The sequence below is a fragment of the Furipterus horrens genome, unplaced genomic scaffold (assembly GCF_987537825.1).
Source record: "Furipterus horrens unplaced genomic scaffold, mFurHor1.1.pri manual_scaffold_8, whole genome shotgun sequence".
NCBI classification, from domain to species: Eukaryota; Metazoa; Chordata; class Mammalia; order Chiroptera; family Furipteridae; genus Furipterus; species Furipterus horrens.
The window spans coordinates 30734416-30761713 of NW_028327178.1; the positions used below are offsets into that span (position 1 = coordinate 30734416).

Below are 27298 nucleotides of genomic sequence, written 5' to 3' on the forward strand. Positions count from 1 at the left end.
AGGTTGGAGGGGTGCCAGAATCCAGACAGGGACACCCTTATAATATTTCTAGTGAGAGCTATTGGAAGACTGCATGAAGCCGAGAGCAAAGGGGGTGTAGAGAGGGGGACGGGGCTGAGAGATATCAAATTAGCATAACACCGACAGTAATACTAGCTGAGATTTATTGAGTGTTTACTGTATACCTGGTGCCTGGTGTCAGTGGTTTATATTTACTACATCATTTAATCCTTACAACTATCCTGTGAGGTAAATGCTATTATTATTATTATCTACATTTTACAGATGAGAGAGCTGAGGCACAGAAACATTAAATAACTTACTGTTAGAAAGCCAGTAAGTGGCAGTTTGGGTAAGTGAACTGAGACAACCTGTTTCTAGATTCTGCACTCTTAATTACAACATTCTATTGCCTCTGAGTCAAGAGGTGTCTGTAAGCCTTGGTGAGGAGGGAAGAAGAGCCACTGACTATGACTACTTGGTTGACTATGGGGGGGTGGGGGAGTGGAGCTCCCACTCACTGAGACAGGAGGAGTAGGGGCTTTTGGAGGAAGGGTAGCAAGTCTGGTTCTTGTGGAGAGTTCAGCTGGTGATATCCAGAAGGTATTGGATATATAGACCTAGAGGTTAGGATGGGCTTGTGTTTGAAAATTATGTTAAACTCTAAGCACAACTGCTATCAGGACAAACTAGTAATTTGGTGAAACCGAATACAGTGATCCTTCCGTAATTGCCCTGTATCTGAAGGACAGTGGGTAGAACATTTCTTTATGCCCTTCCTGTATCTTCCCAGAAATACTTATAAATATTTCTCCACAGAGGTACATGCAGCACAGATACTAGGGAGAGGACTTCAGCGTCCGTGTATGTGGAAATATTCTGAGGAATTCCAGGGTCGCTGGATACTCCGTAATGAACACAGCTCCGTAGCACATGCTGTTCATGTTTGTGAAATCAATGCGATTAAGTATGTGTAGCTCTCTCGCATCCAGCTTTGGATTCCATTCTTGACAATGCAAATGGAAATGTTCTTTACAAACGTCTCAGAAGGCATGTGGTTTCCTGGTGGTTCTTTGAATGGATGAGCAAATTGGTGGGTTTCACCCACCCAGGATGGCAGTTTAGGGTCAGGAATGTGACATCCAAGGAGCAGAGGGCTCAGCAGGAGCCAGTGCCCAGCATGCATCCAGGAGGTAGAGGTGCCTGAAGTTTAAGTGCTAGTGTACATTTCCCCGGGTCAGTAACTAACTTTTCTTTTCAAAAAAGGACTCAGCTCTTCTTTCCCCCTCCAGGCTAGGGTTGAAAAATATACAGGAGGATAGCAAAGAAGTCTTGAGACCTAAGTATCACAGAGAGTAATAATTTTGAAACTATTGAAAGCTGTGATCATTATACCCAGTTAACTTTAAAAAGCCAAAATTATTTAAAACTTCATTCTTTAATATAGACTAATAAGTTTTGGCTGCATTTGTTTCTCAAATTTATCTGATTACAAGATTTTATTTGTCTCCAGAGTCTTAGTGAACTATGTTCTTTTGGCCTTCTTAAGATGTTAAAAATAAAGCAGAGTTGCACTCTTACTTGATGCTTCCACTCCCCTTGGGCCAGGTAACAACTGTTGTCATGTACTAATATCTCAAAGTATTCATTGGTTTCTATTGCTCTTACACATCAGGTCACTTTAGAAGTTACTATACAGATACGAAGTTTACCCATAATATTCTACTCAACTTCTGTATCTGCTCTATCCTAGAGTAACTGTCTTCCTTCCCGTATTACTTTCTGAGGGGTGGAATTCTAGGATGGCCCCTTTGAGCTCCATCCCCTAGCATTGGTATTATACCAGATTGTTACATTATATGGCAAAGGGGATTTTGAAGATGTAGTTAAGGTCCCTAATCACTTTAAGGTAGGCAGATCATCTTGGTGAACCCAACTTAATCAGACAGGCCCTTTAAAATCGAGATTTCTCTGGCCAGTGACAGAAGAGGAGGTCAGAGATATTCAAAACATGAGAGGGCTTCAACAGGAGACAGCTATTTCCATCAAGGAGACAGCTTTCTCAGTCAAGGAGATAGGCTGAGGACTGCTGGGCAAGGCCCTGAGAGCAGCCTTCAGGACCTGAGAGTAGTCTCCAGTCAATAGCCAGAAAACAGGACTTCAGTTTTATAACTGCAGTGGAATTCTGTGAATGAGTTTAGAAAAGGACCCTGAGCTCCACACAAGAACTTAGGCAGCCAACAGTTTGATTTCAGCCTAAGCAGAGAACGCAGCTATGCCATGCAAAATTTCTGACCTCCATGTAAGCTGCTAAATTTGTGGTAATTTGTTATGCAGCAAGAGAAAACTAATGCACTGTGTCTCGCTGTCTCTAGTGATACAGGTTTCTGGTCTTCAGAGTTGCAATTTTTTCATATCTCAAGCTCACTCTATGTTTTCCACCTGTTACCTGAATAACCACGATTGCCTTGAATTGAGGAGACTCCAAGTTCTTTTCCCCTTCTCTCTATTAAAACCCCGAGCCCAGTGTTAGGGGTTCTATCTTATTGTGATGCTTGGTATAGCTTTCCACCTCTTGGGGAAGATAGGGAAGGCGTTAATCTCTCCACGTTTATATCGTTCAAGTATCATCATGCTTTCAGTCATTAGCAAATGTAGGTTTCTGTTCCATTTTACTTTACTGATATACTTCTTGGCAATGATATATCATGCTGCAGAAAGTGTTTATCGCATTATCCATTGCAGTGGGTCTGTTGTTTCCATTTTACATGCAGAAAATGAGCAAAAGAGCAATGTGTGGTTATCCCATGGCAGAGGCAGGGCTGGGGCCCAGAACAGAAGAACGCGTGGGATGGGCTGGTGGGTTGTCGTCTGTACGGCAACAAGGAGCACTTGACTTCACAGTCCACCCATTGAAATCTATAAGCACACCAGGGAGGAACTGTCCCATTTGGGTTGTCTCACTTTGGGGAAGAGAATACAGATTGTTAGTTCTGTTATATGGTCTGTTGTTCTATTTTAGTCTCCTTGGTTTTATTTAGACCCTCTCTCTAGTATTTCTCTTGTATCTAGAAAAAAAATTAAATGGAAGAAAATATTCTTTCTTTTTATGAAGTTAATGGAATAACATTCTGGACACTGGTGCACTGGGTAATTTGTAAAATGATCTATTTCATTATTTATTTGAGCTGGAAAGGAAACTAGGATGGGATAGAAAGTTTTCCATATTTATTTTTAATGTATCCACATTATTCGGGTGAAATTTCTTTTAGGTTTACCTTCATCTGAAAAACATCAAGTGTATTTATATATGATTAACTGTATTCCAACTAAATGTCTATCTGAGCAAACTGAGAACACTCTGAGTCATTTGATTACATTCACATAGCAACTCACTGACATTTTGGTGGGACGAGCCCCCACAGTTCTGAACCAGGCCTGAGATCCCTTATTTGTCAATGTCTGTGAAACCTTTAAAATGTTATTTAAATTTAACATAATCTAAACTTTGAAAATATTCACCTTTTGTCTATAATTGCCAACATAATTTTGGTCCATTCAAACATATTTTTGTATTTTAAAAAGTATATGTGCACATAATATACATTTTGCCTCTCCTCAAGCCAGTTAAGTATTCCGTGTCTCAGATAGTGCATTTAGGAAATGGCCCTGTTTACAGAGGATTGATTGACTGTCAAAATGATATTTTTTTCTTATTACATTTTGCCTACATTTACCTATAAGGAACATAATTGGGAAGGGGATATAATTAACCACAGCATCAATTTAATCAGTGACACCTTTTAATCAGTATCTATAAACTCCTAGTTATTTATCTTGGGAGTTTTTTGTTGTTATTGTTTTTGTTGTTGTTTTTTACCTTTTTAGAAAGAAAGAATGGTTTTTTGTTCTCCACTTCTATTTTAAGAAGTTGTACCCTGTTTATCAGAGACACTATGTACTTCTTTTTAGTCCTACTATATCTTTATAGACATATCTGTAAAATTTGGTGATCTGATAGAGTAAAAAATTTTGACTGTTTATTTCCCATATTTTAATATGGTATTGTTTCATGTTGAACTTCTTTATGGTATGTATTTTGAAGTCAGAGAGGTAAAGTGCTGTCTGACTTCTGCCTTCAGGGCAGCCCACCTGCAAAAATTAAAACTTCAGGTGTCATTTGGTATCTGCATTTTTCTTATTAACCTTCTTTTATGTGTACAGAGAATAATAAAGCAATGGTTTTATGTGTTGATACTGGAAACATCATTTGATTTCAACATTGGCAAATGTGTGAGTCTCTTGTTTCTTTCAGAATCTGGTTTAGTTTTGCATTTAAGGTTTTCAGAGCTTTTGGATATTTACTTAATGTAAGAAAATTCTAAAAATTGTCAAAGACATAATTCAAATATTTTTTCTTAAGAATATATATTTTGGTATAACTTCTGTAATTGTGAATCATATTTTTTAGTATTTTGGTTTATTTTTCACATAATAAAGTTAAAAAGAATGACTCTAAATCAGGTTTAAAACTAAAAAGGACAGTGAAAAATTCCATAAGTTTGACCTGTGGTTCAGTGTTTCTTCCTGAAATAAAATGGTTGGATTTAACATGACATTTATACTTGGTAAAAATCACCCCATTATTTTATTAGTTGAAGTGAAGCATAAAATGCAAACCACTACACATTAGTCGAACATTTTCTCTTTGGACAGAGAAACTGTATTTTGTACCTGAGCCAGGCTAATAAAGGAAAGGGAACTAATGGAGGAAGAAAATAAAATTAAAGTCTTATTTTTCATGAGCCTTCTATATTCATGGTACTATCCTGAGTCCTTTATAATTATTCTCATTCCATTATCCCAACTTGTTACCAGTCCAAAGTGAGTGTGCCCAGTGCTTCAAAGGGCCAGAACCAAAAATGGCAGAGTTTAGAGCAAAGAAAGTTTTATCGTTTGAGGACCACAGACATCTGGGCACCAGCAGGCCTTGGAGGAAGACTGTGCTTAGTCTGTTGAGCTAGTTGATGTGAGTCTTGTCCTAAGTATCCTGCAGATCTTTGATAAAGATCTTATCTCCTGGGGAGAGCCATTTTCTGGTAAGGGGCTGTTGTTTTTGTTTTGTTTTGTTTTTTGTAAAACTCAAGCTGCAAGCGGAATTCCCTTAATGATTAGCATATCTATATGCAAGACCTGAGCAGAAGCTATCAGCCTGAAGGCTGTAGGAACATAGCAGGCTTGAGCAAGATGGAATCAGGGAGGTCGAGCATTTCACTCTATTAATATTACTATCATTTTAAATGTGAAAACACTGAGGTTCAAGGACTTTAATTTTGCCCATAGTCATATAGTTAATAAATATTAGAACCACAGCTCAAACCTAAATCTGACTTCAGACTCTAGGCTATTTCTGCGGTCCCACTCTGCCTCCTGCCTAACACGTGGAATCATCATATTTTCATTTCAATTAGTGGAAGCAGAGAGCTCAGGGCAGGGAGGAGGAGATCCTAGGAAATATACTTGGGGACTGGCTTCTGCCTCCCACTAGCTTCGTGTCTGGAGGAACCTGAGATGATTGATGTCTGCCTTTTCTGAGCTTCTCAGTTGCTTTTGGTCTCTGCATGCCTTTATGGTGTGAACATCTCACACAGTGTGATAAATACGTACATCGCATTAACCAAATGTGTCATCTTACATTCTCTGTCCAACACTGGAGGACACACCAGTTGTATCAGACTTATTGAGAGAGGAATGCCTATATACTCTCTTTTACTGGATTGCCAAAGCCTATTTTTCTTATGTAATCTCTTCCCCTTCTCTCACCTGACAGTAATGCGATTCCATGGTATGTGCCAGGCACTGTGCCAGGAGATTTACTGTATTTTGAATGTTTGTGGAAATACTGATACTGCAATTACCTCTTTGTTTGTTTGTTTGTTTGTTTAATTACTTGGCTAGAATTCTTGTTTTTTAAACATTAGGTACAGTTCAGTAATTCAGAGCATAACATTTCAGATTTAACCTAAGTAGGTATACTTCTGTTTCATACAGCAAGAATCTATTATTGCCACATCTGTTGTTGAAATAAGAGTCCTTTTGTCTAAGGGTTCATTTGAAAAGAGGTAATAATATATCCCTAATCTCTCTTTTTTAAACAGCTCTCTTTTTTGTTTCATATATTCCTTTTTGCCTAGATTTCACCATGAAGTTCTTTGACTTCATTACTACTAGTGCTTTGTCTAAATTAATCTTTCTATTCTTGCTGGGATTTCAAAAGAAACCATAGAATGTAAAAACACAACTCTTTTCACTGGCTTAGAACCCAACGTTGTAGTCCTTGGGTCCTTGAATAGGGTATGCATCAAAAAACAGGGATCTTAGTGTAGATTTGTGGCTGTTTGTTGAGGGTAGGAAGCAATAGGTAGAATATACTTGAAAAAACAGCCTTTTCTAACTACTCTGCTTTCCTTGAGCACTTTAGATGTTGAATAAGATCCAACTGTCTATACCTAAACTTCTTTGTAAATACTCACCAATTTCTACCCCAGATTGTTTATCTAGAAAGCATTTATTATGTGCCTACTCTATGCTCAGCATCTTGTGGGATGCAGACAGAGCAGAAAAAGAGATATTGGCCCTAAAGAATTGATAATCTAGCAGAGGAGACGAAGGGTTCCTTGTTTTTTATGCACTGAGAGTAAAGATAGGTGCTATTGGGGTTTAAATACTTCCTTAGCCTTCTAAACTCTTAATGCTTTTAGTCAATAAAGCAATTGGCAGCCACTTTAGTCAACATGCTATGGCAGCAGATATTTGGCTTAATTTAACCAGCATATTTTCTAAAAATAAAATATCCTTTATGATTAGGTTGGCATATTGTTGTAGAATTTGCTCCAAAGAAGTAAGTTGCTTCCTTTAAATTCGTACCCATTTCCAGAAAACAAGGGAGCTCCTAATGATGCCTTACACTAGAATTTCTGTGCTGCAGGTTTATGGCCAAAGTGAGATACTAGTAGAGGAGATGAGAGTTAGTTACTGGGTCTTCATTCTTAGTAGTGGTCAAATGGACACATAATCCACAGGCTGTGGAGTGACTTTTCCTTTCTGTGGTACTCACCATGTGCTATCCCTGAGGTACTTAATGCTCACATTAAATTCTCCTGTTAATGATAAGTTCCAGGAAAGTTGTTTCATCTATAATTCCTTATGATTTTTTTGCAATAAGGATACTTGATATTACCCCATTTAGAACCATGCATCTAATTTGGTTCATAAATAACTTAGAGCCAAAGCCACGCTTACTATGTTTTTCTCTCGCATAGATGTTTCTCTCACTTTCTCCCTCCCTTCCTCTCTCTCTAGAACAAATAAAAGGGAAAAAAAATTTTTTTAAGTCATCAACAATAATCCAAGAAATGGAGAAACTGCCCTTTGGCTTCAAGTCTCTCTAGTTCACTGATAAGCAGTGTTCCCAAAGCTTGAGACACACATCAGAAAGCAAGACTAAAGATCCCTGTCCTAGGACACTTACTATCCAACAGGAAGGAGACAGATAGTACAATTGCCAAGAAAGATTTAATATGAATAATTAGAAAGGGAAAGGTGCTCTGGGTAAAGGTAAGAGGATTAGAGGAAAAGAGAGCAGTTCTCAAGTTTGTCATCTTACCCAGCAAACATTTGTTTACTTATTTTGCCTTTAAAAACAACTTTGAGATATAACAATAGACAAATGTAGATATTTCATGTGTACAATTGGATGATCAGCACACACTTATTGAGCATCTTTTATACACCAACCAATGGGTCAGTGAGCAAAAAAGAGGCCTGTTGGAAAAAAGTAAGAATTGTGGTGCTTACATTATTCAATCAAAATAGATAAATTGGTTTCAAAACAGAAAAGAATTTTTGTTTTTAAATTTTTTTTTAAACCAGTTTTATTAAAAGTGCCTATCTAAGCATGTACCACCTAAGCCTGGCTCCTGGTTGTAAAATCTAAATAATGTCTGGTATCTAATATATTATTATTTTTTACTTTAAAATAATTAAACAGGGTTTACAGAAAACAGTATTCAGCAGTATTATGCTTCTGATCATTACTTTCAAGCTTCCTAACTAGTTTGTGATTGTAGAGGCTATATTATAAATTTATTTCATACAGACCAGAGTGTTACTCAAAAATCATTAAGAACAGTCTGATGCACATTGAACAGAACTCTTTACTTGTACATGATTAGAGGTAAGAGTTATATGTTAACTCCCATTTGGATGCTTGAATTCTTGCTTAAATATTATCTCATTTCCTCCTCAAGGCAGATGCAGGAACTGAGTCACCTGGTGGAATGAAGCTGCTCCAGGGCTCTTGCTCTTACCTGCCTCACTTGTACTCTTGAACCCTGGCTACATGCTAGGATGCCGGAGGAAATGTCAGATCTTATAGGGTACCTGGGTCCCACTCCCAGAGATTCTGATATCACTGGTTTAGTGTGGGACCTACCCACACCGGCCCTGTTGGAGCTTTTGCAAGCCCCCCAATGATTACAATGAACGTGCAGTCTGGAGTCAGAACCAGTATTTTCCTCAGGGTTGCAGGCTCCTCCCAACACGTACAGGGATGACCAGCTCTTGAAGGAAGGGTCGGACTTGGGACAGCAGGTGTGTTCTCATTGTTAGAACTGGACAACAGCTGAGCTCAGGCGGTGCTGTCATTGTCTGTAGTTCCCTCTGTCCTCCCCCCAGCCTTTCTTGGTACCATCAGATTTGTCTTCGTGTTCACAGAATGACAGCGCCTAGAAATGGACTATCCTGTTGAAGTAGATGAATAGAGAAAGGCAGGTGTGTGCACGTTATCTGAGGATTCTGTTGTTCAACGTTTGAAATAGGGGAATCATACAGGTGAGTTTTAGGATACCAAAGTATTCATTGGGCCTCCCAGATTTAGGACACTCACTTTTCTTTGCACTTTTGGCATCTGTGCCAGAGCTTTATCTTTTTTCACCTCTTATGTGCTTTCTGAGAAGCTCTTACCATCAAGTGTCCTCAGATACCTTTATTTGATTGATACTCATTTCTGACCCTTCCTCTTCAGTCCTACCCTTTCTTATAATACCTCAACCACCAGGATAAAAGCAATTTCTTGTCTTATTCCTAGAGCTTTTTTCCCATTGAAGAAAATTTTTTTTGAATTCAAAATTATTGCCTGTGCTTTAATGATTTCCTGTAACCATATGCTTCATGAATGCTTTATAATTTCTCCCAATTTTAATTAGTTAGTTGCTAATTAATTGTTTCTTTCAGGATTTTCCTCCCCTGCTAGTACTTCCTTTTTGGAACACCTTATTGCTTTTTCATTGTAGACATTTTAATTTCATGATTTCATGATTGCTCTATTTGCTGTGACATCACCTCTTCACCTCCTTCTCCTTATATAACTTTTTTTTTACTCACCATGTCACTTGGATTGTAGTTCTTTGGGACAAAGAAATATTATCATAGTGCCATGTTCTAGTCTCCCAGTAAATGTTTCTTGTTTGTTTGGGAGACATTAAAACAACTAGGACCTCATACATTGAAAATTGAGGATGCTAATTAAATAACATTTAATTATATCTGACAATTTATGAGATGAAATTAATTTAAAAAATGAGAAGAATTTTTAGTTCTATCTACCTTCACAAATTCAATGTAAGTTTGTATTTACGAAGAGTGCTTATAAAGAATAGCCTCTGTAACAAAACTTTGTGATTATTATAATCAGGAAACATTGCGGATATTGAAGGTTATGCTCAGAGATGTTTCTGTTATGGTAGTCTGACTACTGAAACCAAAAAGGAAAACTACAACACTTTATGGGCATAACGTCACAGTCAAAGTGTACTTTTCACATCACAGCTTGGTGTGTGGTCAGGGCACAGGCGGGCAGTCGTTCCACTATGTATTAATTAAGGAACCCAGACTGCCAGCAGCTGTGCTATCTTCAGCTTGTTCCAAGGTCTTCCTGGGAATCAATATTCAGCCCTTGGCTGAGGAGAGAGGACAGAGGCTGGCTTGTGGGCAGTTTTCATGGGCAAGGCCAGGAGAGGAAGTGGGAAATGTCATTTCTGCTCACACACCCTTGGTTAGAGCTCGGTGGTATGGCACCACTGAACTGTAAGGGAGTCGGAAAGAAAAGGAATCCTAGCTGGTAGTCAGCCCCTGCCACCAAAGGTATTTTTTTAAATGTTTAAGTTGTAAGAGAAATTCAGTGGTTTTGAGTATTAAACTCACTAGGATTCCTGTCCACATGGAAAGGATTGTGAGGTCAAGTAACACCTAATTAAAATTAAGCAGCCCTATTTATTAACAGCAAGGAAGTACACGTAAAATGTTATCACTTGACCAGCTTTTCTTTTAACATTTGTAAAATAAAACAATGCACAACCGTTCAGTTAGATTTGTAGTAAGTAGAACACATCACAGGACCTATTAATTTACTCATTGTTGATAGATTTAGCTGTGACACAAGGAACAGTTTATATCTGTTACAGATAAAAACAATATCATGTTCTGTAAATCTGATTCTCATTACGCATGTGTTAACAAATCACATTATTTCAATGGAGCTTTATTTATCAGTCAACAAATGTGAGTATCCATCCTAAACAGGGTCCTACCAATGTGCTGAGAAGAAACCAAACAAATTGGGGGTAAAAGCGTACTTAAAAATAAATAAATTGGCATGATAAAATTACCTATTTGCTATGCAAAGTGAAAATTCAGGTATTCTAGGAGTTGAAAGATCAAAAGTGCACACCTCCAGAGATACTGCCCCCAATGGACTGAGTTTGTTACAATGATGTGAAAGACAACCCCAAGAACAAGGAAACACAAATGTGGAAAATCAAAAACATTTAAATTTATTAGCTGCCAAAAATCACAGCACTTGGACTGATTCAGACACCTTCTAAGTAATTCATATGTAAGGCACTACAGTTGTGCACTAACTCATACATTCAACTTAAATGAATTTAATTATAGCTCCAACAAAGCTAAAATAATTTAGCATACAAAAAATAAGATTCACTGTCCAGGGGGAAATATTCTAAGTAAAGATAAATTATCATATTAGAATATTAAAGCAAAACCATGAGGCAATGACTCTGGGCTGTTTCCTTACATTGCTGTGGTAGTTGGTAAGAAGAGAGAGTTTAGAGAGGCTCTCATCCAACAGCATTTATGATCTTGAATATCTTGGCTCCTTAACCTCAATAACCATGTTTCTCAAACTTGGTGAATTTATAGACAAGGAAAGTTTTTAAAAGGGAAGAAAATTGCTTGTAATTTTCACAATGTTAAGTTCTTTTCATTTATAATGTTATTTAAATGTTATAATATTTTTATAAATGTATAAACATTAAAAAGTCAATCTAAGTTCCTCATTCTCATCATAGCTGTAAAAGAAATTTATAAATTTATCATAGAATATAAGCAAAGTTACAAAAGCTATGCAGCTTAAATTTAAATTGTTAAGGATTTGTATCAAGAAGAAATTAAATGAAGGTGACATCTGAGTTGGTCTCTCAAGACTAGGTAGGGTCTTTCAAGACTGAGTAGGGTAAATAGGGATTGGGAGATAAAGCCTTAAGCAAATCAAAGAAAGTGAGGAGAGGGCACAAATATGTAAGAATGAAATGTGTATGTAGAATAGAGAACATGTTCTCAAATGTATGTTGTGGGGACATAGGTCATAGACCCTTTGGAACTAGAACATGGAGCCCCTGAGTACTTTCTATAATTAGTTGAATCCTTGGGTGGTATATAAGATTATAAAGGAGACAGAAAGGTGAACAGGCTAAGGGTAGAACTTGATGAACTCCTACAGTCACAGCTAATGTAAAGGGGGAGAAATTGAGAGAAAGTAACAGATCAGGAAAGTGAATCAGATTATCTTGGCCCAGCAGCACAGTGAGCGGAATCTGTGCATGTCCAGGTGATAAATATTTATTTAAAAATTTGAGATTGATTCTTTTTATAAATAGACTTACTTTCAAGGATTCATAGAATTTAGTTCTAGTAGCATTAAAAATGTTTTTAACTGGTATGTAAGACAATGTTGAAGAGGTCGAGTTCATACTAGACAAGTTAAAAGAGTATCCCAGAAGCATGCTAGACATGGGGATATTTTTGAATTTAACATAGGATTCTTTCTGACTTCCTGTTATCATTACATGATTGAGCTAAATATATAAGTTTAGTATGTTATACATAGAAGTTAAGCAACAGGATAATTATATCACAAAAGAATTGTTTACTTTATGAATTCATTTATTGTAATTCCTCTATTAGTGGCCTACCCTAGGATATTTTAAGTGATTATATTAAGTTTTATTTCTAGACAATTTTTGTGAAACTTTTTTTGCCTAAAGCAAGCACATGGTTCAGTTGTTTAAAAAAGTAAAAAAGACATAAGCTCAAAAGTAGGCCTTGGTTTCTTACTACTTTATGGCTTCAAACATCATTCTGAATCCTCTTGATAGAGTTTACTACATCAGCTAGCAGTAGGACTTAACATTAAATTTTCATTTTGATTAACTTGACGGCAATTGTTTCTTAGCTTCCTCTTTAGAGCCCACTGTGGAATAAAATTAAAACAGTTTTTATGATATAACAATTTAGTTGTAGAAAACAGCATTTTCTTTTTTCCCTGAATGGTACTGGGTTTTCTCTCTGATTCTCCTGCACGCACCCCATGGTTCCGGCTTCTCCTCTCTCCCATTCATCTTTTATAGTACCACCAGATTAATTTTCATAAAGTAGTGTTTTTGCCATTCTTTTATCCAAAACCCTTCAGTGGCTCCCCATTGCCTCCTTCTCATCTAAGGCCATCTCATACATCCAAGAAAGACAAGCCCTAATTCTTTATATTTCTGTTAATGTTTTCTTGATCTTCTCTGCTGAAGTCCCCATCTCCATTCTAATTCCTTCTTCCTCTGGCATAGTACTCATGGTGTCCTACGGTCTATGAAATTACATGTGAATGCATCTCACTGACAAGAATGTTGACCTACTGAATGCAGGGACCAAGCCACCATATTTTGCCCACTCTCACATTGGTTTATGCATAAAAGATACTCAATAAGTGTTTGTTGATCATCCAATTGTACACATTAAATATCTACATTTGTCTATTATTATACCTCAGAGCTGTTTTTAAAGGCAAAATAAACAAATGTTTGCTGGATAAAATGACAAACTTGCAAACTGAACTGCTCTCTTTTCCTCTGATCCTCTTACCCTTTACCCAGAGCACCTTTCCCTTTCTAATTATTCATATTAAATCTTTCTTGGCAATTGTACTATCTGTCTCCTTCCTGTTGGACAGTAAGCATTCTAGTCTTGTTTTCTGATGTGTGTCCCAAGTGTTGGGAACACCGCTTGTCAGTGAACTAGTGAGACTTGAAGCCAAAGGGCAGTTTCTCCCTGTTTCTTGAACAGTTATCAATGGCTTTCTCTTTTTTTGTTGTTTTTTCTTTTGCTGATTCTAGAGAGAGGGGAGGGGAGAAAGAAAGAGAGTGAGGGAAACATCAATGTCAGAGAGAAACATAGATCAGTTGCCTCAGGCATGTGTCCTGACCCGGAATCGAGGAACGACCTTTCGGTTTGCATGACACCCAACCAACTGAGCCACACCCTGCAGGGCTATGGATGGTGTTCAAGGCAACAGCGTGGTGCTGGAAGAGCAGGAGAGTAGAGATAGGGAGAGAGACCCTGACGTCAGTTTCTGCCATTTACTAGCTGTGTGTCTCTAGGCAAGTTTCTTGACTGCTCTGAAGGTTATTTCCTCACCTGTAAGAGGATAATATGACCTAAATTTTAGGGAGAAAAATTGTACAATAAATAAAATTATTAGCTGATGTTTCCTGATCACTCCTAACATAACTGAGCTGGTGCTCCACAGTGTCCATCACTGGCACCAGTTATTTTTAAAACCACTCTGTGAAGCAGGAATTGTTGTTGCCCCATCTCCTGGGTGAAGAGAAGGTGCCTGCCCAGGACCACACCATGCTAGAGGGCAGAGCCATGACTAGACCAGGTCTGCTGGACTCTGAAGCCTCTGCTTGTAACTCCCAACAACTGCTGTGTTTGTTCCCTTCCACCAGAGGGGAAGCTCTGAGAGAGCTTCTAGATCTTTCTTTCCTGCCCTGACATGCCTGAGAGATGCAATGGTCTATGAGTACCACTGGCCTCTCCAGATGGTATCTTTATGAACCTGGCCCTCCCCCTCCTGCGAAGGTATCTCCACTTCCAGGCCTATTTCTTTGCCCTCCCCCAATAAAGCTTTTACCTCTTAGTATATCCTGCAACAAAGATAACATATTCTTGCATTAAGAGTGTATTGTGTGGAAACAAATTTGATTGCTATGGTTTTGATAACCAAGTTGATCAGTGCAGCCTTCTCTGCATTTTTTTTAATTGAAAAAGTACTAAAACTTAAGAATTTTTGAGGGATCTATAAATGCCATTTCAAACATACAGTTAAATCACCAATAACTTTAAATTATTGCAATGTAATAAATACAAAAATAAGGTAGGTTGATGGTTTTCTTTATAAAGAAATTAGCCTTTTTCAGGCATTTTCTTTGAGCATTTAAAATTACTAACCCAGGATTAATTGGATGGATAATTTCAGCATCTAGAAAAACATCTTTAAGTTTCAGGGAATGGATTTCTCTTTCAAAATAGTTTGTTATCAGTTGAAATGCTGAAAGAGTCCATCAGAAATTATTAAAATGAAAAATAATTTCATTTGTATGCTCTAAACGTCACTGTTTTTAATTGATTGGGAAGTTCAGTAGGAGGCCAGAGAGAACTGGCAAAACATAAAATTTAAAAAGAGAAATGGGCATTTTCAATTACTGTTTCAACAGAGAGATAAGTTTATTATTTATTTTTGGTAGTTACATTGTAATCTTTAAAAGCATAAGCTTTGTAATCAAATCGATGCTTATTCAATCTGTGGGCTTAGGCATTTTATTTAACATTCTGAACACTGATTTTTTTTCCCAGTATAAAGAAGGAATAATACCTACCTCATAATATTACTGTATTACATGAAATAATATTTGCAAAGCATCTAAGTGTCATCTAATGTAAGCACCTAATTGCTTTAGAATCATTGATATATAATTACTTAGATAAATGAGGTATTTGAAAATCTCTTTGTAAATAATTAAGAAACATTTCTATGGAACCTTGCATGAAATTGTCAACTTGGCATGGAATGCTTTTTTTTTTTATTGCTAATTCATAAGTGAACTTTATCTCCTTTTGGGATGAACCATTAACTTCTGTACTAGTGAAGTTTTAACTAATGAAATTTTATTGCAGAGTATGGAGTAAGCATATGTTAATTCTAAGTTTCTTCTCTAACATTATATTTTCTAGGAGAATGCATAGAAGGGCTGCGGGAAAATGACTACCTTCTGATCCATTCATGCCGTCAGTGGACCACCATCACTGCTCACAGCCTGGAGGAGGGGCACTATGTCATTGGGCCGAAGATAGAGATCCCGGTACATTATGCAGGTAAAACTCCTCTCATGGAGCAAGAACAGGGAGGGGAAAGGAACTTGAATATGCTGATTCTTTTCTCTTCAGTGAGAAAATAGGAATTGTCTATAAACTAGAGTCTAATAACATAGAAAAAGAAGAACCAAACGCTTTTGTGTGGTTGTTTGATCAGTCATTGAAAGCTGAGATTCATTTTGTTGTAGGTATTTCTAATTAATGCATATCGTTAAACATGGATTCTTATTAGGTATTTATAAAATGAAAATTTTGTGAGCACAAACAATGTCACTGCAGTCTTGGAATGGCCGTCGGTAGGTGTAGCCAGCCTCTGAGCGCCGAAGTCTCTGAATAGCCCTGGGCACAACTTGAAAAATGCTTTTGTGAACGAGTTTGATTGCATGATTTCACAAGATACCATTTCACAAGTGAGCAGTTGTCTGGTTTTGAAGGTGTTGGATTGGAAGTTCAGATACCAGGACATGCCCCTCTTTGCAAACGTGACATTTAGAACATAGGCAGCTGAGATGACCTCACTGTTTTTGTTAAATCAGAATAATAGCAGCCTTCTCACCTCACTTTGGACTCCATTCAGCTCAACAGTGCCATTCAATTTTTAGTGAGCACACTTATGTGCTAATACTGTTTTGGAGTTTAGGATACATCTAGTGGCTTGAATATACATATATAAATGCAGTTTTTAAAAAAGAATTTGCTACCTTATACTTTCTCCGTTGCTTACAGTTCATTATATAAAGGATCTTGACCTTTTTGTGGCTATTCAATTTTTTGAGGTCTGTAGCAGGACACTTTAGTCAGTTAGCTAGAAATTGTGTAGCCTTAGACTGCTATTATGTTTCTGAGTGATGCCTGCACAGCACCCAGAGAGTTTTCTGTTTGGAAAAGGGACCTTGCCATATTTCTTCCCAATGTCTAGAACAGCAGCAAATGGTATTAATACATGTTCAATAAACACTTATTGAATGAATGAATGTTTTGGTTTCCTTTTTTATTCCCAGAAGTCTTTAATTGCCAGTATGGCCTAGGGATCATCCAGCTCCTCAAAAATCCTCCTTATTCCAAAATATATATGAAAGCATTTCTCTGACCTGTAACTTTGTCCTCTAGAATTACGTATATTCCTTAGCCAAAGACGTAGCCTTTTACAGAAAACAGAGGGACTCGTAGGTGCATAAAGTATTACCGCTGTGAAATTGGGAGCCAGGCCAAAGGGGAAGAGGGTGAGTCAGACTCTCCAGGCTGCCTGTCTCTCCTGTGCGCAGATCCCACAGCAGGTGAGATCCATGCCATTTTTAGCAGCCCCAAATATCTGGTTCCTGTCTTTTGTGGAAAACTGAAAAGGAAGGTATAAGATTGTACTTCATCCCCCTACAATTGTACCTAATCTGTTGTGTTTTTCTCTCTTAGTAGACAGAGTTTTAGTTTTTCTCCCAAACCCATGTGAATAGCTCTGTCAAATCAGTCCTCCCAAAGGAGAGCTTTCATTTGATCATTTCCGCAAATCTCCAAACTGCTACCGGACTCTGACTTGTTGCTCCAGGCGCTGGTTCTGGTCTACTTCTTCATACTTACCTTTTCTACTCTGAAGAGTGAACCTCCCACTCTAGCTATTAGTCACCTCACTGTTTCCTGGACATACAGGATACTTTTCCATTTACATCATTCCCTGGCCAATTTGGCTTTCTCAGCTTTGCTCATATCAGAACCTGTCATTGTGTCCAGAGGGTACAGGAGTCAGGTGGTCTCCTGATGTGCTCATTGTGTATCCCATTCATTTGGCCCATATCCTCAGTCGTCATTCAGTTACTGTTTCCTACATACACACATATCTTCACTCACCAGTTGGACTGTACATTCCTTAACTAGTGAAACCAATTCTGAAAAGCTTTTGTGAATCCTTTCGCTCTGTACACAAAAGATACAATACATTATGGCTATAGACGCTCAATCTAGCGATCTCAAACTTGGCTACACATTGGAATCATCAGTAAGCTTAAAGTGATGCCCAGGTCCCATCTCCAGAGATTCTGGTTTAATTGGGCTTGAGTGTGGGCTGGGCTCCTCCTGTAGTTAAATTATGCAGCCACAGTTGGGGCTTCTTTGTGCTGGAATGGGTATTCACTGTGTCACGTGGTAAGATTCCCCCAAACATCGGCAAGTATTTGCCAATGATTTATTGTTTTGAACTTTATTTTTTATTAATAGTCATTCAGCTTCCACTGGGAAGAAAGATATGGTATGTTTAGCAGCTTACTCCTCATCTGCAATGAAGGTAATAGTACACTGAATTGGGAAATCAAGCAGTGTGTTGCAAATGATACATTTTTTATGTAAAATTGAGGTGTCAAGACTAAAGGGAAACATGAATGCTAAGATCCACCACTTTACGTGAAAGGAGAGAAAATATGTTTAAAGGAAGAGAAACTTGAACTAAAACTGTATTAGTTCAGGCTACTTTAACAAACTACCGTAGCCTGGACGGATTATAAACAACAGAAATTTCTCACAGGTCTGGAGTCTGGGGTGTCCATAGTTGAGGGACTGGCAGATCTGATATCTGGTGAGGGCCCACTTCCTCGTTTGCAGATGGTCATTTTCTCATTGTGGTGGAGAGAGAGGAATCATCTCCTTTATGTCTCTTCTTCTAAGGGCACTAATCCCATTCATGAGGGTTCCACCCTCATGACCCAATTTCCTTCCAAAGGCTCCACCTCCAAATGCCATCACGTTGGGGATTTAGGCTTCAACATCTCGTTTCAGAAGATACAAACATTTATTCCATAACAAGGATGAAATGGTTTATGAGGCAGTTGATAAAATCATTTCAAAGGACATATGGGGGTATATTTTTTCAAAGAATTTGTGTATTACCAAGTTCAGCCCTTAGAACAAAGAGAGCATAAAAAAAAATATGGAGACCAAAAATATCATTCATATCTCTGATTTATTTAGTGCTGTAATTATAATTAGAAGAAATCCTTATTCAAGTGTATTTTACTTATTGGTTAGAATTTCATCTAGGTTGAGATTCATCTCTCTTTCTTTGAGGAAATTAATAAATAATTAAAAATTAAATAAGTTTAACATGTTAATAAGTCCCACCAGCTTTGTAATCAACATAGTTGGATTTCTGGTTCTGCCATTTACTGACTCTCTCGCTTTGGGCGCATGACTAAATCTTAGTCCCCTCATCTGTAAGGTGGGAGTGGCCACAGTGCCTTTCTCTTAGGGTAGCTGTGAAGACTGGAAGAGGTAATGCAAGTGAAACACCTTTCAGAGTACTTATCACTTGGTAAGTGCTCCATAAATGTTCATGGTTATGATTATGATGATAGCAACAAAATTTAACTCTCTATTTTGCACTACTAATTATAAGTTGAATTACTTTTCTGCTCATTAAAGCAAGCTGAACAGAGATATCCCTCAAAATTGTTTTGGCTGCTGTTGTTTGTTTTTTTTAACATTTTATTTTGAGGTTGCAATAGTATAATTTATTCCCTTATACCACTGATTTAGTTTTACATGTTTTAAACATAATTTTTCTGTATTTGTCTTATTCTTTTCCTCTCATCCTCCCTTCCTCTCTGTCTACACATACACTACACACAAATATTTTTCTGAATTATATGAGAATAGACAGCATATATTCCCGTAATACTTCTCTATGTATTTCCTAAGAACAAGGATATCCTCTACTGTAACCACAGCGCTATTAGCAATTTCAGGACATTCAATACTTTAATCTATACATAGTCCATGTTCCAGTTTTGTCAGATGTCCTAATGATGACCTTTATTGCATTTTCCCCCTCCAGGACAGCATCCAGTCTTGGACCACTTACTGTATTTCATTGTCATGTCCCTTAGTCTCCTTTAATTGGAACAGTTCCTCAGCCTTTCTTGTGTTTCATGACATTTTTGAAAAACGTAGACAAATCGTTTAATAGAATAGCTTTCAATTCAGGTTTCCCAGTCTCCTTGTGATAGATTTAGCCTATGCATTTTTGGTTGGATTGCTGTGTACATGATGGCTCCTTCTCAGGCAATCACATATGGAGGCAGGGGGTGCCCCTTGGCCCCTTATTGGTGACATTAGTTTTGGTCCCTTGGTTAAGGTGTTGTCTGGTTTCTTTGCTGTATTTTTACCATTGACTTTGTGATTACTGGAACATTTACAAGGAAATACTTTGAGATTCTGTAAGTATGTATCCTGATCCTCTCTAACTCTCCCTGCTTCGCACCTTGAGCCGCTGTTGATGTTTTCTGTCTGATTCCATTTTCACTATGACGGTGAGAAAACAGCACATTTCTGACTTAATGCCATCATTCCTTCTTACATTTGTTAGTTGTCATTCTACTCTTAAGGAAGAGATTTTTCCATTTATATATTCACTTATCAGCATGGAATTATGGATTTTCCATTCTGTGGATTATAATATATTTTTGTCCTTATTTGTTTTGATGCTCTAATTGTCCCAAACTTAGCCATTTGGTTACACATTGGCTCAGGTCTCTCTATGATGTGCCTCTTTCATTTTTTTGAAGCATATCCGTATTTTCTGAAATAGGGAGCAACCATTGCTTTCAGTCAGGATCCTGTTCGTGCCAGCACCCCTGTGTTGTCCTGTTTAAGGCCACACTCCTTCCTTTGTGGCCACTGTAAATAGTGTCCCTTGGAACCGTGCAGAGCCCAGCCTGGGCATCCATGTGCAGCTCTCTTCACACATATATATTCTGCAAAGTAGTAAAACTCAGTATTTTTAGGAAATCCCAATTCAGAGTGCTTTTCCCATATTCTTTATCAGAAATTTTCATGTGAAAATAAATAATGTCATAAAACTTTGAGAAAAGGTAACTATGACTTGAGGTTTTTATCAGTATTGCACTCTGAATACAGTGGTAATAATATTGTCTTATTCTGAATTCTGAAATTATTAGATGTGCTTTGGGGAAAAAATAAAGACTTCCCTCATTCTGGCAAAAGAAGTTTTTCATTTTGGATAAAAAGAGTTTTCTTGGTATAACAAACAGTTGATTCTGAGAGAGAGAATGTGTTCAGTCAGCATCACATATTTTGCTAACAGTGGAGAAACCACTCAAGGAAAATTGGCATAATGTTTAGAAAAGCAGTTGCTGCTTTCACACAAGTTTTCTTCAAAAGGCATCACAGATAAATTTTAGGTAAACTTTCTAACTTCTCAGTTCTTCCCCAAAAGGCAAATGTTTCCTAAGAAATGTATAATACAGAAATCGAAATTTTTCTGCATTCTGCTGACTCAGGCTGTCTAAATTACTGTTGGGCACTTGCTCCAACAGTTAATTCACCCTGTACAATGCCCCCCCACACACACACCATTTAGCCTTGTTCATTAAACAACAACAAAATCTGTTTAAGAATTTTTTTTAACCTAAAGATGAATGATTTTCATTTTGCAGTTCATATTTCTATTCATCAAATTCCTTTCACCTCTGCAGCTCTGAGTGGTCAGTCAGGCTACCCAAGTCAGTTACCATGAAAGCTCATGTGTCAGGGACCCTCCTTAATGCTGACTGACCCCTTCTAGGGCCTTAAATGTAATTCAGTATTCACAATCTGATACTTTTTTTCTCCTTTAAAACTAAAATAAAGTTTAGGCTGCACAAAAACCTGGATATGCCATGGCCTCCGGAATTTTATTTGCCCTTCTAAGTTCCAAGTTCCCAATCTCTAACGTGGGGATTTGCCTTAAAAATGTCATGAAGATTCTCTGAGATCTGAGTGGTGTAAACGACTCGGCACTATGCCTGGCACGTGATGAGTACAAAATGAATGTGACCTCCTCGTGGTCACCTCTCTCATGAAAACCAACCCCCAAAACTCCATAGAGACACAGCTTGGAGAAAGCAAATGGGTCAGATCGGGGATGCCCGTGTGTCCGGGGTTCATCAGTTTGTGAAGTACTGGAATTCTGACTGAGTGTATGGAAACCCAAATTGTTTGGTGGAGTGTGTGCTGTCATTGAGGATGAACAGATAGCTACTTGAACATAAGCAGCTGAGATAAACTCCAGCCACGTTTGGCTTCTATTTTTAAATTCGCACCTTCCTGCAATTCCGGTGAATCTCTAACAAGCTAAAATGATATCAGTACTTACCGTCTCGCTACAATATGTACAGAAATAAGTGACACTGGAGCACAAGGGTGGGAAGAATTGCTTATGAAGTCTGCAAGGCCCTTACTCAGCAAGCAGCTGCATTGATGCCCGCAGTACCTGTTTTTAGAAAAATAGACATGTAGATGAGCAGTGTCTGTCTCTCGGGCAAAATTATACTAATGTGGTATCTAACATAACCTTGAACTGTAATTACTGAACAAAAGGAAATGTCGAAACAAGCTAATTTTATTCTCCCGGGTTGTGAGTTTAATTAGCATGAATCATCTGTTCATAAAAGTAACTACTAGTGTTGAACACTGTGTACTGTCTCTGTTACGTGGGATAAAGCTTAGGTGATAAATGGACAGTAACCAAACTTTCTTTGAAATAGTCCTAAATAACAAATATAGTATGTTTTACTTTTTAATATTGTATTTATTTTCAGAGAGAGGGGAAAGGAGAGGAAGAGAAACATTGATGTGCGAGAGAAGCATCAATTGGTTGCCTCTTGCACACGCCCAACTGGGGACCTGGCCTGCAACCCTGGCATGTGCCCTGACAGAGAATTGAACCAGTGACCTTTTGGTTCTTAGGCCACTTCTCAATCCACTGAGCCACATCAGCCAGGGCAAATATAGTATTCTAAGGAATGTTATCCCAGCCAGTTTTTCCAGTAATAAATATTAGATATCTAAGAAATAACCACTTTTCATAATTGAATCTTTAGGTCACATTAGCAATAACTAAAATTTATTTAGTGCTTAATATTTTCTAGGCACTGCGGTAACTCAGCATTTTTTACTTTGATCTCTGCATGTAGCTCTCACAACAGTCCCCATGAGGCTGGTTCTGTTATTATTTGCACTTTGCACAGGTAAAAACTGAGGTTTGGAGATGTTAAATATATGGGAATATTACACAGCTGATAGGTATGATTTGAACCCGGGATATGTGATTGGGCCTGCTTCCCTCACCTCTGTTCCTAGGAAAGTGTTGGAAGTCACTTTGCCCATGAAAGGTGTTCTAACCAACCTAGAGAAGAGCGATCTGTTGTTAGAATTAGCAAGTTGACTAAAGCTTTCACTTTTCTCTCCTAGCTGTAGGGGAAAATTAAGTAAATATATATTTATCTTAAGTTTTTCCACACTTATAAGTCATTGGACCCAGGTGACATTCCCACCCCTGAGTAAATTACCAGGAAGAAAACAAAGACAAGAGGAGCTTTCAAGACAGCCCAGTGGGTGAAGGAGAGGACAAGAGGCGAGCACCTGCTGGACACAGGGAGGATCCAAGGAGGCCTGGGAAAGGGAGGGTCTTTTAAGTGCGACTAAGGAAATTAATGGTTTTCAAAAGGACACCTCAGGGAATAAAAAGGAGGAAATTAGATTTTAAAAGGGGGTTAAAAATGAGTGGAAAGTGAGACAGCAAGCAAGTCTCAACCATTGGGTTGGCCAGAAAAGTTTGTTTAGTTTTTTCCTTACGATGACTCTAGTAGTGCTTAGTTGTCTTTAATGTCATTCAAAACAATTTTGTTAGATTGTGTTGGGACAGCCATCATGTCAGCGTGCATCCTAAAAAACATCAAAATTGATGAATTTTTGTACAGCCATGTTAATATTGAAGATGGAAGAAAAATAAGCAACATTTTGGCACCCTATGCTTTATAATTTCAAAAACAGTAAAAATGCAACTGAAACACCAAAAAAAATTTGTGAAGTACAGTATTCCCTCACTTATTGCAGATATTATGTTCTAGACCCCTCCGTGATAGGTGAAAATCTGCGAAGTAGGAACCTTACATTTATTTTAGTATTTATATATATTTTAAGGCTTTATAAACCCTTCCCACACACTTATAAACCATTCCCAGTCCCTTATTAACCTTTTCCACACTTTATAAACACTACCTATGTTCTTAAACATATTCTACACTCTTAAAGCTACGTAACTTTAACAACATACGTACTACAGTACCACAAAATCCCATGATATAGCGAAAAATTCATCATAAGTAATAAAACATAATGTTTTTAAAACTCCCGCGATACAGTGAGGCCACAATATAGAGAGGGACTACTATATATGGAGAAGGTGCTGTAAGTGATCAAACTTGTCAAAAGTGGTTTGCAAACTTTCTTTTTAATATTGACATTTTGGCTAAGTAATTCTTCGCTGTGGCGCTGTCTGATGCATTGAAAGATGTTTAGCAGCAACCCTGGCCTCTGTCCACTAAAATCCCATAGCAGGAGATAGCCGACATACTCAAAATACCCAAATCAATAAAGTTATTGATGAAAATGAAAAATGTGTCTTTTATCTTATTGAAAAAACTAAACAAACTTTTTGGCCAACCCAATAATTTTGTCAAGATATATTAGAGAGAAGCCAAGAGCTAGGACAAGGGGTGAATATCTTTTAATGTTTATTTTTTAAGAATAATGGAGTTAGAAGAATCTTTCTAATTTAGGAAGATTGAATCAAAAGGGAAAAGAGAGGGAACTAATTAAGTAATATCATATTGATAGCTTGGTGTCTGGGAAATTGTCTTTGCCACTTTTTTTTCCCTTGAGAGATATTTGTTACTCTCCTCCTCAGCTTCTTTAGTTAAGGATGTTATTTTTGTAGCTGATATAACGTGGTGTGTGTGGTCAGAGGTTAGGTGGCTATGTCTTTCACACTTCGGTATTCACCCTGATTTTTAACTCAAAACAGAGATAAACAAATAATGTAAGTGTCTGCTTTTGATAAAAGAATGACTTGAGGATTGTTATTAACCTTTGGTGTAGCTTTCTAGTCTCACTTCTAAATGCTTAAGAATAATTACGAAGGAAACTTGAATTTGAGTGATATTCATGATGAGATGTTATTAGGGAATTATTTTGATTTTATTAATGTGATTCTAGTATTATAGTTATGAAGGGAAATATTTCTATTTTTAGAGGCACATACTGAATTATGTAGGGGGGAAATGTGATTAAAATTTATAAAATACTTAGCAATAAAACCCATAAAAATAGATGAATATATGACAAGCTGTTAAAGTTATTAAATCTAGGTGAAGGGTAATGGATGTTCACATTTTCTATATGTTATAAAATTTTTGTAATAAAAGGGACAAAGTTCACTCTGACATTGTAACCAGTGTATTGTAGCCTCTTAGTGGTAATCTTACCAAAACCACTCTGCCTCCATCCTTGAATCCCGTATTATATAGCCTTAACTAATTTCTGTAGAGTGCAAGAAAGTTCTCCTTTTGCTGGGTTGTTTTGTTCTGGTGTGAAGTGTGTGTGGAAACCAACCAATGAAAGGTGAACTCAGACAGCCTTGATTCTGTTTTCACAGCATGGTGGAGCCATCCAGCTCGTGGCTTCCTACGGAGACTTGATTACTCACTGCTCTGGCTAGTTTCCAGGGGCTGACCCTGTTGGTAGTTGTGATTTAAACATAAAACAGAAAAGAGGGGGGTGTGTGTGTGTGTGTGTGTGTGTGTGTGTGTGTGTGTGTGTGTGTGTGTGTGTGTGTGTGTGTGTGTGTAAGATACAGGGAGAAATACATTTTCTTTCATTAGTTTCTTAAAATAAGAGCTTTATGGGAGATATGAAAAGGGGAAACACAAGCAAATACAGTGGAAAGTTATTTGGTGTCATACAGGGTGGCTTTTCTTGATCTAAAAACATTAGAAAAGTAACTTTAATAAAAAATTCACATTTTACCGTTTACTCTCAGAATGCTTGCATATCATCTACAAACTGAATACCTACGATCAAGAAAATAAAACAAATACCCTGGCGTGAAACAGGGATGGTGTTTGAGGTTCAGAACTCCTGGGCTGCTGTTTTCTACTTCTTTCCTACTTGTTTGTTGGTACTGAATGGAAAGTTGGTACTTGAAAGGGATAACTCTGGTTCAACTATAATTTAACCTATGAGATAATGTGATTAACATCAGGTGGAAAGTTTGAACAAGCTTCCTGAATCCACACTGTTAATGGAGTGTTTATAGCATGGGCGGGGGTGGGCTCGCCCTACTTCATAATTCAATTTCCATTTTGAATTTGTACCTCTAAGAAGTAGTGTGACCTTTTAAAAGATTCCCTTTCAACATGTAGGAATTGCTTTGAGGTTTTTTTTTTCCCCCCTTTGTGGAAAACAGACTTAATAATGCCTCCCAAAACTGATTGCTGTGCTGGTAAAACTTCCTGAAGTCACTTCACTCCATTTCTAAGAATTGGAACTACTTACCTTCGTGACTCACTCTCCAGTTAAATTGTGTGCTGGCCTTCTGTTCAATACCCAGCTATGTGGTTGTCAGCTGTACTCATACATAGAAAAGTAACGAAGCACGTGGACCATGCAAACTCCTCTGACATTTAGGGCAAGAGGAGAGATGATTCAGATACTTCATGGGATGCGTTTTTAGTGAAGTGTACATCATCGGGGCCTCCAGCTTGTTAGAACTGGTTCATAGAACATCATGGGGTTTGTCCCTCACTGTGAGTCAAGCCAATGAATGAGGGTGAAACAAGCAAAATAAACAGAGAGCTTTCATTTTCTCAGCATTAAAAAATCATTGTAGGTAAGTGCAATGCAGTGGGGCACAGATACGTTTGAAACAATCCACTTCTCCCTTTGTGTTTTGTATTTCCTGAGTTTCATACCCAGTTACGTTTTCCCATACAGCCCTTGACTTTCTTCTGGTGAAGAAGCTAGTCACTTCGGGTGGGAATTTCCGTCTCCTGTCCACCTCATGCCCCTACAATACTTGTGTACCCAGTCTTGTGGATGCTGTCTCCACAATCTCTATTGAGGCTGCTCCCCTTTCCCGCTCTTCTCACTGGGTCTCACCTGCTCCAAGGACCCAGGGGCCTTCTTTTCTCTTCCAGTCAGTCATCTGTGCTCTTGTCACATTAGTTTTCCTCAGCTATGGCTCTGTTATTTGACCACTGGCCTCAACTTTTTAGAGGCACTTCCCCCATGTGTGAACGCACCTTCTGGGGCCTGTCCATTGGACTAAGAGTACTGCTTTCCAGTAGACACCCTGCTGGGTGCCAGCCTCCCCCCACCCCCAACACACTCTGGGCTGTATGTCTGTTGTTCCTCAGATAGCTGCCCCCCCAGTCCTCCCTGTTTCTAGTACTTGGGGGGCTCACACATCAGAATCACCACCCAGTTGTGAAATCCTACCTCAAATCCTACCTTCCTTGAGAAGCTTTTCCTGATTTTCCACACCATGTATCTAGATCAGGTCCTTTCTCATTCTTCCACTTTGGAATCCATAAGGCTTTGTGCCCAAGAGTGTTCACATCTTGCTGTTATTCTTCTGTCCACTGAAGCCTCCCTGAGGGCAGTCTTGTCTCTCACAGCATCTAGCTCACACTTGAATCATTTAGGGCTCAATAAATATTTTTGATCAAACTGAAATTGATTGATCTTAAAAGACAAACCCTTTTTTAGTAGGTTTATAGAAATGCCTGGAGAAGAAGTCTTACCCCCGTGAAGCAAGAGATAGCAGCTCTAAGCCCCTGAATGGTTAGTAAGAACAATGGTTGTGAGTGTTCTGATGGAGCCACAAGCAGATGCCTTAGAATTGCTGGCAAGGAGA

The 27298-nt window shown here is 38.0% G+C and overlaps 1 protein-coding gene across 2 annotated transcripts in view; it reads left to right on the forward strand.

Moving 5' to 3' along the window:
* Positions 1-27298, forward strand: part of GAREM1 (GRB2 associated regulator of MAPK1 subtype 1) — a 172924-nt gene that overhangs the window by 44382 nt on the left and 101244 nt on the right. For both annotated transcript variants that reach the window (XM_090285668.1, XM_090285669.1), the window contains exon 2: positions 15421-15561. In XM_090285668.1, coding sequence (XP_090141794.1) covers positions 15421-15561 — 141 coding nt within the window. The remainder of the gene's footprint in view (positions 1-15420; positions 15562-27298) is intronic.